This window comes from Trichosurus vulpecula, chromosome 5 (genome assembly GCF_011100635.1).
Source record: "Trichosurus vulpecula isolate mTriVul1 chromosome 5, mTriVul1.pri, whole genome shotgun sequence".
Lineage (NCBI taxonomy): Eukaryota > Metazoa > Chordata > Mammalia > Diprotodontia > Phalangeridae > Trichosurus > Trichosurus vulpecula.
Genome location: NC_050577.1, coordinates 264595568 through 264606673, shown reverse-complemented (window position 1 = coordinate 264606673; position 11106 = coordinate 264595568). Strand labels below are relative to the sequence as shown.

General features: G+C 48.1%; 1 protein-coding gene across 6 annotated transcripts; it reads left to right on the top strand.

Moving 5' to 3' along the window:
- Positions 1-271: 271 nt before the first annotated feature.
- Positions 272-10727, top strand: OS9 (OS9 endoplasmic reticulum lectin). 6 transcript variants are annotated; one of them, XM_036759198.1, is made up of 16 exons: positions 272-780; positions 1302-1478; positions 2076-2139; positions 2267-2343; positions 2580-2678; positions 2942-3152; positions 3269-3373; positions 3567-3667; positions 3837-3888; positions 5441-5529; positions 5844-6104; positions 6572-6761; positions 7295-7459; positions 7759-7874; positions 8002-8044; positions 8146-10727. In XM_036759198.1, exons 1-16 carry the CDS (start codon positions 619-621, stop codon positions 8175-8177), a joined length of 1944 nt encoding a protein of 647 aa, XP_036615093.1. In that variant the 5' UTR covers positions 272-618; the 3' UTR covers positions 8178-10727. The 6 variants fall into 6 exon arrangements, with proteins under 6 accessions (XP_036615093.1, XP_036615090.1, XP_036615089.1 ...); XM_036759195.1 differs by having other exon boundaries at positions 8002-8056; XM_036759196.1 differs by having other exon boundaries at positions 388-780; positions 3272-3373; positions 8002-8056.
- Positions 10728-11106: the final 379 nt, after the last annotated feature.

Below are 11106 nucleotides of genomic sequence, written 5' to 3'. Positions count from 1 at the left end.
AAATGCTTATTCCCTACCCTTCTTTTTATGCGACACTCAGGGTCAGAGAACCCTGCCCTGTTCTCGGGCCAGCAGGTGGACGGCCCCCGCTGCGAAGGGGCTGGCCAGCTCCTCTTCCTTGCCCCGCCCAACCGCAGAGGTAACGATGACTGATTAGATTTGACAGCTAGTCCCGGCCGAGAGGATACCTCGGACCCTGAGTCCTCCGCTCAGGCACGCCCCTTTTAGAGGAGAGCTACTGACCTAGCTTCTGATTGGCTGATGCAGTGCTGACTCCAGCCAATCCGCTCTCGGCAGGTAAGAGGCCTTAGAAATCACAGAGCCGAAGCCCACCTCCTCCCACTTCCTCCCAACCCCACTACCACTCCCGCTCTCGTCCTTCTGCCTGTCTTTCTGTCCCTCCCTCAGTCCATCTTTCTGTCAGTCGTCCCGTCTGTCCGTCAGACCGTCGCTCTCATACATACTGCCAGACATCACGTAGACCAATAGGAGCCCGAGCCGTCATGACGGGCAGAAGGGAGAACCAGTGAAACCCTTAGGCGTAAGGGGGAAGGGCGAGGCGGCTGCCCGGTTCAGGGCGGAAGCGGCAGCTCTCCGGTTAAGGCCGAGGGACGAAAGATGGCGGCGACGTCGCTGTTCTTTCAGCTGCTATGGCCTCTGCTCCTGGGGCCGCTGTTGTCCGACTTGCCGGCCTTCGTTGTCGGGAGCTTGAACCTGGAGGAGCTGAATGAGATGCGATATGGCATCGAGATCCTGCCGCGGCCTGTCATCGGGGGTCAGGTGAGTCTCGGGGGAGCTGGAGCAGAATGGGGGGGGGGCGCTGGGGCGAGGGGCTGGGGTGGAGCGTCCGAGGAAGGGGCGAGAGGAGGCTGAGGACCCCGAGAGACGAGGGCGAGGGGGCATGGGGGAGGACCCTGGGAAACGTCGCTCCATCCCTCTGCGGGTGAGGGTTGGGGACCTCAGACATCATCCAGCCGCAGATCCTCCGTTTTACAGATGGGGAAACTGAGTCCCCGAAAGGGGAAATGATCCACTGGTGAATCGGAGGCGGCAAGCAAGCCTCGCCTCTCAGTGTCGCAGAAAGAAACAAAATGCACGGAACACACCCAGTGCAGACGCTGCCCATGCCGTCCCTTCCTTGCCACGGGCAGCCAGAGACGTAGTTCCCATTTTTTCCTGGTTGACTGCGTTCGTCTTGCGGGCTTGGCTGGGGATGTCATTGCTGTCGTCATGGATCTCTGTCGCCCTCTGCCCCTCTATTCCACCCCAACCCCCCCAAACCTTATTCTTTCGTCTTCCAGAGCCAGTCTTCGGAGGTCGTGATTGTCTCCTCCAAGTACAAGCAGCGCTACGAATGCCGTTTACCAGCTGGAGCCATTCACTTCCAGCGGGAGCATGAGGAGGATGCCCCTCCTTATAAAGGGCCTGGAATCCCTGAGTTGCTGAGCCCAATGAGAGATGCGCCCTGCTTAGTGAAAGTGAATGGGGCTGGAGGAGGGCAGGAGACCAAATTAGACAGAGTGGCAAGCCTGGAGGGTTGGCTGTTGAGGAAGGAGGGTGTAGGGACTAGGCCAGGGCATAACAGACCACACAAGAGGAAAGGCAATGATGAGGACAAAAGTAATCCTATACTCAGGATAGACCCCCTGTGCAACCTGTTGCCGTGTTGAGTATTGGGGTATAAGGAGTTATAGTATAAGGTTGAGGTTAGAGACTTTGGGAGGAGAAATTCATCCCGGGAGGGAAAGGTTGAGGGGTGGGGATAAAATTAAAAGCCGAGAGTCTCTAAAGAAGTGAGATGTGGGAAAAATCTATTGTTTTCCCTTCTCATGAAAGGCAGAATGAGAGGGGAGGGCAGAAATTGCAGCTGGAGGAATTTTAGGCTTCAAGGGAGCTTTGAAGGAATACCTGGAGACAGGGAGGTCAAGGGGCAGTAAGGGATCTCCTTCCATAGAGAACATAAAGGATTCCCTGCCAAGGAAGGTACAAAGGTGGACAAAAGGATCTTAAGAGCTGGACAGACTTCCCCCTCCCCCTCCCACAGCCCTACTGACTGTTAACTTTGTCATTGTTAGACCAAGGACTGGTGGACATATGAATTTTGTTATGGACGCCACATACAACAGTACCACATGGAAGGTGATTCCTCTAATTGCTTAACTTTGCCACTAAGTTCTCTGCAATACTCTATGAAGGGTAGCCCACCTTATTCTGACCTCTTCCCTTAAAGAAAAGTAACAGCTCTACCCTTTGGTATTTCTTGTAGATTCAGAAATCAAAGGTTCTGTTCTGTATCTTGGATATTACCAATCTTCCTTCAACTGGGATGATGAGACTGCCAAGGTAGTGGTGCTTGGGGGATAGGGAGGGAAAGTAAGGGTCCTGGTTGGAGTCTTGAGAACTCTGGGGAATAGGGAATGGGTCTGGGTTAGTCAAACTACTTCCCAGAGTTGAATGACCATTCAGATTTAGCTCCTAGGACCTTTTTCAAATATCTTAGCATTTTCAGGGCTACTTTACCCCCTACTTTACCATATTTCCCCCTTCTCTTAGTCTCTCTTTCCTCCTCTATATATCAGGCCTCCAAGCAACACCGTCTGAAACGATACCACAGTCAGAACTATGGAAATGGCTCCAAGTGTGACCTAAATGGTCAACCCAGAGAGACTGAAGTCCGGGTGAGTTTGGGGAAATGGAAACCATCTCTTCTTATGACAAACCACTTGAACCTTCAGGATAGAGAGCAGAATTGCCTTTTAGGAGCCAGTCCCCAACTTAATGATCTGATGCTCCTTTCTCTGGCTTGTCACTCTAGTTAATTCTCTATATAATGAAGGCTTTTATTCCCCTTTTCACATCTCTCCCTACCACTCCCCAACAGCAACAACAAACCCCCAATTATCCCAGTCCCTCCTGAATTAACCTGCTCTCTCTTGGTCAGTTTCTGTGTGATGAAGGTTCAGATGCTTCAGGGGACTACATTGATCGGGTAGATGAGCCTCAGTCATGTTCTTATGTGCTCACTATTCGAACCCCTCGACTGTGCTCCCATCCTCTTCTTCGGCCTCCTCCAAGTGCTGCCCCCCAGGCCATCCGATGCCACCCTGCCTTACAGCCAGAGCAGTATGGAGCATATATCCAGGGACAAGTCTGTGAGTCTCAGGGGGACTGGGATATATTTGAGGGAGAGGAATGGGGAGAGAGGGAATATTTCGAATACTTAGTCTCTCATGCTCTCCAGTTAATTTCCTTTTTTATTTTTCTCCAGTAGATGCAAAGCAAAAAATTGACGAAATCTCTGAGAAGCTTCACAACCCAGACCTTGATATGTGGAGTGAGACAAAGTTTGGGGTCCTCGATACAAAGGGAACAGGTCATATTTCCTCTCAGTTATCCTGTGAGGTGGCTCTTCTCTGCTAGTTATAGTAGCCCCTGGGAAGGGAAGGGGGTGCCATTTTTCTTGATCCCTTTGTTCCTGTTGAGATCCACACAGAGGAGGTGCAGGTGTAGTTCCCTCTGTTTCCTTTTTCTCTTCAGACCTTGCCTTGTCCCATCCCCACTCCCAGGTGTGACCCCACCCAAGGGTGACCCCGGAGAATCAGATATCTGGAACAAGCCCCCTCAGACTGAAGAACAGGCCACCCAAAAGCAAGAGGCTCAGGCTGAGGTAAGAGCCAACTTCTTGGTCATCCATTCTCAAATGAGGTAGTGAGGGACATTTTTTGATGGGACCATCATGAGGTACCTGAAGTAGAGGGACACACTTGGGTGGTGGAGTAGTTTGGGGGAGGAAGCAAAGAACCATTAGAATCTACCTTTCTTTTTCCCCTAATTAGGAACAGGACCCCAACCTGGAGAAGGAAGGTCCAGCACCAGATCCTGTAGATGGTAAGTTAGCTCTAGTCACACGGTGGGTAAAAACCAGAGGAGGAGGTTGTGGGCAGCCTTCATGAAAGGTTAGGGCTTTTGCACGAATTCTCAGTTCAGTAGGAATGGCTTCTGGACAGCTATTTAATTCCTTGGGTGTAATGGGGCACAGTACCTAGAAAACCCCAGAACTTTCCCTCTGGTCCTTCCAAAGACTACAGAGTTTGAGCAGAGTACAAGTGGAGGCATAATAAGACCTTGTAGCTTAGTGGCCTAGCCTGTGGGATACTTTGCATTGCCATCTGTTTGTCTGTCTTTTGGTCTCCCTCCCCTCCTCTCCTCTCCTGTTCTTTCTCTGTCTCTGTCTCTCTTTCTCCCTTCCTCGCTCCCTCCCTCCCTTACCTACACATCTAATCAATTGCCAGATCTTGCAGTTTCTACCCCTGTGTCCCTCATGCTTGATCCTTCCTTTATATTCACTCACACAGTCACCACCATGACTTCAGGCCCTTATCACCTTTCACCAAGACTATTGCATTGCCCTTCTTTGCCTCAAGTCTATCCTGACTACAATGCTTCCACCACACAGGATGTTCCTTAAGCACAGGTCTGACCACATCACTTGTCCACTCAGCAATTGCCAGTGGTTCCCTATTGCCTCTAGATAAAATATACATTCTTTCTTTTGACTTTTAAAGCACTTCACAACTTGGCCCTTTCCAGATTCATTAAACATTACTCGTCTTCCAGAACTCTCTGGTCCAGCCCACTTGGCCTTCTCTCTGTTTTTTTTTCCTTTTTGGGCTCTGACCTGCCAGTCAATCTGCCTTGCCTGAATTGCTCTCATTCCCCGCCTCTATCTCAGAGAATCCCTCGGTTCCTTCAAGGGGCAGCTCAAGACTCACGTTTTACATAGACCCTTTCCTGATTCTCTCCCCCTCCCCCACCTGCTAGGTCCCTTCCTTCCTAGCTTCTATTTAAATAACTTGTTCTTATTTCCTATTTATTCCGTACGTACTTATATATGTGTATTTTGTCTTTTCTAATAAAATGGAAAGTCTTTGAAGGTAGAGACTTTTCCGTTCTTTGTGTTTGTGTTCCCAGGGCTCAGCATGGCACCTTGCAGAGAGTAAACTTAAGCCTTGTTCACTTGATTTAACAGTATCAGTAATAAGTACGTCACATTTGTGTAGGGCTTTTCAATTTGCTGTCACTTTATTTAATTTGATCCTCACAAGTGTCTTGAGGTAGACAGTTAAGATAGCATTACTTGCATTTTATAGATGATGAAACTGAGCCTTAGAGACTTGAGTTGGTAAATCCTATAGCTAGTATGTGGCCACAATGGGATTGGAACCCAGGGCCATTTAATATTCACTCCCCTTAAGTACCTCTTAACAATCCAGCTACCTGAGTTCTGTAAGTGAGTCTTTATTTCACTCATTAGGCTGGACACTGGGAGGGCATGGACCTGTCCCCTCTATTTCTCCCTTCCTTTTTCTCTTTACCTTGTCCCAAAATATCTGGAAGGCGTTTTGCACACAGTGGATATACCCTTGTCCTTTTTCTCCAGGATTCCATGACAATGTGCAGGTCAAAGTCATTCGGAATCCAGGGGACTTGGTTCGATTCATAGAAGAATTGAAAGGTGGGGCAAAAAAGGTATGTATTCCTCAATGTGATGGTAGAATATTGTCTCTGGTGTGTCTTAATTTATTTCATTCTGGTGCTGGTACCTTGATTTATTTATTCTGGGCTTCTCAGGTATTTTCCCCGCCCTGAGTCTTTTCCTTCTAGGTTAGTTGTCCTTTCCCCACCCCAAACCCATAAAGACCCCCTCCTTCCTTTCATTTCTCCTGAGACCTCCTTAGGACCACTCTGACAAGCAGCTGGCTCTTATTTACCCCCTTCTGGACCTTGTTTCCTCACCTTTACCCTTCAGCTTTTCTTTCTCCCTAATCTTTTCCCCATAACAGGGGAAACTAAACCCAGTCCAGGAAGGAGATGAAGAGACCACTACGGAAGTCCCCCAGGAGGGGCCAGAGATCAGAGCCGATGGTGGTGAAGAAGAGAGGAGGGAGGAGGAAGACGACGACGACGACGATGACGAAGAAGAACGACTCTTGGGGGAATTTGAAAAGGAGCTAGAAGGAATGCTGCTGCCTTCAGACCGAGGCCGACTCCGGTTTGAGGTGAAGACTGGGATGGAGAAGGAGCTGGATAACATCATCCAGGAGGTGAGACATGTCTGATCCCATCCTGGGAGACAGAGGATAGGATGGTGGGATCATGGAGGAAGGTGTGAATGGTGCTGACAGCTGGCATCTTCACACTATTTCAGTGGTTTATGAGGTGCATTCCATTCTCATTTGGTCCTCCCCAAAACCCTGTGAGATAGTATAAATAGCCCCATTTTACAGATCAGGAGACTGAGGCTTGGGGGTTATGGGCACATAACTGATGATTGAGATGAGACTCAAACCCAGGTCCTCCGTCTCTACGTCTAGCAGTCTTTATTTTATACTCCAGCTCCCTTCTTCAGTTATGAAGGAGGGTTATAAAGCTTAGGAAAAAAAGGGGTTGGAGCCTTTATTGGACTCTCAACCCAAGGGGCAGAGGGCCTGGATTCCTTGACTCCCCACAGCTGCTTCTGACTTCTTCCTTTTCCCTCTCCTCCCCCGCAACCTTCTTTGGGTGTTTCTAGGCAGAATCGGAGCTGGACCCAGAAGAGCCGAGGAGTGCCACAGAACGTAGCCAGGCCTCGCAGGCCTTGGCATCCACTCTCAACAAGCTCATTCAGAGGATGGATGGAAGGCAGGGACCTGAGCAGGGGGAGGGACCCACGGAAGGCGGCACTGCCCCTCCAAGCAGCCCTCCCCCGCCTCAGTCCACAGGTGAGAGCAGGAAGTTCAGTGACTGCCGTCTCTCTCAGCCAGCCTTGTTCTCAAGGCCTGTATGCCAAAACCCACCAGTTTCAAGTGAGCCAGCCCATCTTGGCTTGGTTTCCAGACCAATCCAGCATTGGGATTCTGCCTTTGGTTGCTGCCATTTTGCAAAAATAGATAAGTTCATTGCTGATGGATGGATTTCATTTATGGAATTTACAGTCGTTATTCTCTTGTACTCCCCAGTGTTCATTTTCCTGGATCCCATGGATAATAGGCAGTATAAAAGAGGGCTTAGATTGAGACAGGGAATGATTCTGGAAAGGGAACCCATTGGGTTTGGTGGAGGGCTTACTGGCCTAATTTATTTTGGAACCATTATGTATACATAAAGGTTATTATAACAAGGTTGAAGAGTAGGTGGGGCTTGGTAATAAGGATGGATACTTCATCCCTGACTTAGTAACTGTCTTCTTTGTTCCCATGTATTTTCTTGTATGCCATTCTCCTTCTCCCTGCTCCCACTACCACTTCTCCAAAAGATGAGGAAACTGAGCGCCGGGTCAGAGTTCGGGTCACCAGACTCCGTGCTGGAGGCCCAAATCAGGATCTGTCTGTCTTTGAGATGAAGCGGGAAAATCCACAAGTGAAACATATAGAGGGACTGGTGAAGGACCTGCTTGAGAGGGAGGGGCTCACAGCTGAAGGTGGGAAAGAGAGACTTGGGGGACTGGGAGGGCTGTGGGTGGGGGAGGGCTGGCCAAGGAGTGGGTGGAACACACAACAGAACATTTATTAAGCACTTGCAGGGCTCGGTGGTAAGCTCCTAGAATGCCAAGAGAGTCCCTGCTGTTAAGGAGCAAACGTTCCAACTAGGAGAGATAAGCCTAAGGGGAGGCTCATGGCTGAAAGTGGAGGTTGTGGGTGGACCTTTGGAGAGGGGAGCCATCTCTTGGGAAACCCTACTGAGGTTTCTAACTCATCTCTCCCTCTGGCCCTGCCCCAGGTAAAGTTGAGATCAAGATTGTTCGGCCAGGAGCTGGAGAGACTGAGGAGGAGGATGGACATTGGCTGTCTGATGAGGACACCAAGAACCTGAAGGAGATTTTCTTCAACATCCTGGTGAGGCACCTTTCCTAATCCGGCCCTTCACCCTCTTGTCAAATGTTTGCCTCCTTTCAGCCCCTAGTGCTTCCTCTGGTTCTTCAATTGGTATCTTCCCTCACCCACCCTTTGTTTTGTCCTTCAGATCCAGGGAGCGGAGGAGGCACAGAAAGAGCGACAAAGACAGCGTCAGTTGGAGAGTAATTACCGACGAGTATGGGGGCCCCAAGGGGAGGAGGGAACTGGGGACCACGAGGAGTTTGACTTCTGAGATGCCTTCTCCCCACAGTCACTCTGAAGAGTCCTTCTGAACCTCTCTAACCTGTCACCTGCACCGAACCCCCATTTTAGTGTCCCCAGAAATGGAACAACAGACTGGAGCCGAGCTGTGGAGTCCAGGGGATTCGGGAGGGGTTCTTTCATCAGGGGTATTGGGGCTGGGTGGGATTTAGCATGCCATTGCTACAAGATGTTTGTAACAATATAGGGTTCCCCTCAAGGTTAGTGTAGCCTTCTCCCTCTCCTATAATTTCCCAACTTTAGCTCTTTCCCCTAGATCTCCACTTATCCTTTCCTAGCTCTTTATCTCACTCTCTACCCTGAGGTACTATGGCCTATTTAAAAAAAAATTACAGGGGATATTAAGCGGGGCGGGAAGTGCTGGCCATTAATAGGGCTTGAACTGCCCTGACTGCTCTATCCTGGGAGTTAGGGGTGTTACTCATTTAAAAATATTCCCAGTAGTATATCTGCCTTTCCTTAGAGAGTTTCCCATCTCCTACTATTTGGAGTTACTTTGCTCCCTTGCTTAGGATGGGATGATGTCTAATTTAAATTCTCCCAGTAATTTCCCCTGCTTATGATTTGGAGGGTGGGGGTGAGAGGCAACTTCCTCCTCTGGTTATTATGCCATAGGAGATGGGAGAGGCCTTCACCACTAGGAGTTGGGGTTTCCCTGTCCCCTCCTTTTGAATAATCAGGTTTCTTAATAAAGTGAACTGGACCCTGAAACTGTCTGTCTGTTAGAGGTAGGATTTCTTTTTCTCCTCACACTTTGCCGAGAGAAGGGAGTTTCCTGTCCAGAGGAAAGGAAGGAACTCTTTATCTCACCTGTACCTTGCTCAGCCTCTTGCTTGCGGTTACATTCTTCATATTCTGCTGTCATTCGACCTTCAAACTTACTACACTTGTTCAGGGTGGGGGGAGTGACATGGACACATCTATTCATGGCAGAAAGCAGTCAGGCCTAAGCAAGGCTCAGACGATTTCTGCTTTATCCTCTCTCTCTTACCTGTCTTTATTATGGCTGTTCTTAATTCCTGCTTCCTTGGCACTGGTTTCTCCTCTCCTTCTACCTTATGTCTAAAGTCTGAAACCTGGGTAGTTAGTGCTTGCAGTGTAGATAGCCAGCCTTAGAGAAAGGGATTTTCCTCCCATTCTCCATTCCTAGTTTTTTAGGATTATCTTCTCCTTCCCCACACAACCGAAGCCCACCAAGGGAATCTGCCCCTATCCTCATTTCCATCCTTCCGCCTTCCTTGCACACCTGATGTTTTCTTCTTCTGGGGGGAAATTAGATTATTATTATCAGTGTAAAGCATTGGAATATTTTTTAATTTTGGAATATATGATTCTAAGAAAATTACTAGGGTTGGAAGGTAGGGAAGGAGGAGTCAATCTGCAGCTATAGAGCTAATAACTGGGCAGAGACTGATATGAAATGTTCATTGGACCCATCCGCTGTCAGTCTTTCCAGCCAGCTGGAACTTGGTGGGAAGTGCCAGAATTGTGATGCTTGAAAAGATAGTTCTGAGCACTTTGGGAGAGAGCCATGATCAGGGCCAGCTTTGAAGGCTTGGGAAAGGTGAAGAGTGAGAGCCTAAGGAGGTGGGCCTTTGATAGACTGAGATAGTAGCTAGAGAACAACAAATTGTTTCACATAAAGGGGTGAAACTTTAGGGAAGTCCAGGAGAATATATTCAGCTGATTGAAGGTTAGGATGAAGAGAGGTCAAAGGTGAGAGTAAAGCCAGGCTTAGAAAGGGTTAAAATGAAAAGTGTCCCCATAACTTTGGTTCAATATCTGACTTGTTGCTTCAATTTATTTCTTGCCTTAATTATCTTGTAAAGCTTTTTAACCCTGACTTTGTACTGGTTGAACAGAAGTCATACTTGCAAACAGCTGACCTCAAGGGTAGGAGAAACCTTCATGTTTCCTTGGGAGTCAGGTGTGAGCTGGTGGCAGCAAGAGAGAGAGAGAAGGAAGAAACCCTGGGGAAGGGGCTTTGGGATTCAGCTGCAGAAATTCATGCTCATCCTCCCAGGAGCCAGTAGTGGAATGCAAAACCTCTGAGCCTGCTTCACATGAGTGAGTCTGTTATTGAAGGGCACATCGTGGACAGACCACTGAAACAGGTGATGCAAACTGAGATTTCACCTCACAAGGAAGTAAAGGCTCATGAAGAGCAGGTGTGTTATCCCAGAGAGTCTCTGAGCTTGACGGAGGCTGCTACTGTAACAAACATATTAGATACCTGTGGATGGTTGGGCTATTCACCACCATTTTTCCCATCAAAAGTTGCAACTGCAAACTGCTTTCCGATTTTTTTTTCTTTTGGAAGGAGTGTTAATTTTTTCCCCAGGAGCTGTTTGCAGAAAGCAGGAACCTTATAAACCCTGCTTGCTTCAATTCATTGAACTACACCTTCAGTTAAAGAATTATGGAGAAAGAGAAGACTCAGACTAGATATTTTAACCAAAACCACTTCTACAGTTGGAAAATAGCTGTAACTGGAAAAGATTTGTCCTCTCTTTTTGTAAATTTTGGAAGGGGGAATTGTAAAAAAAAAAAATGCCCTTTTTGGATTGGAAATTGTGTTATTACTGTGTGTTTAAACATTATAAAACCATAAGATGACATTTCAGGAAAAACTCACTGTGGGGAAGAGCAAGGGAGGAGCCATCCTGAAAATGACCAGTGACCATTATCTTAGGATACCAGTAAAGGAGATGGAGCAGGTCCAGGCAGGTGTGCAATAAATATTAATTGCATAGCTATTGTCCTAACTCTGTCAAGGGAACAGTAACTTAGGTCAAATGAAGTTTGGTAGAATGGGCCAGAAAAGCTACCATTTTTGGTGTCTCGAGATGTATGGGACCTCAGAAATCATCTAGTCCTGGAAGGAGAATCTACAATGTATTTGACAAGTGTTTTTCTAGCCTTTGCTTGAAAACCTCCAGGAAATAGAGAT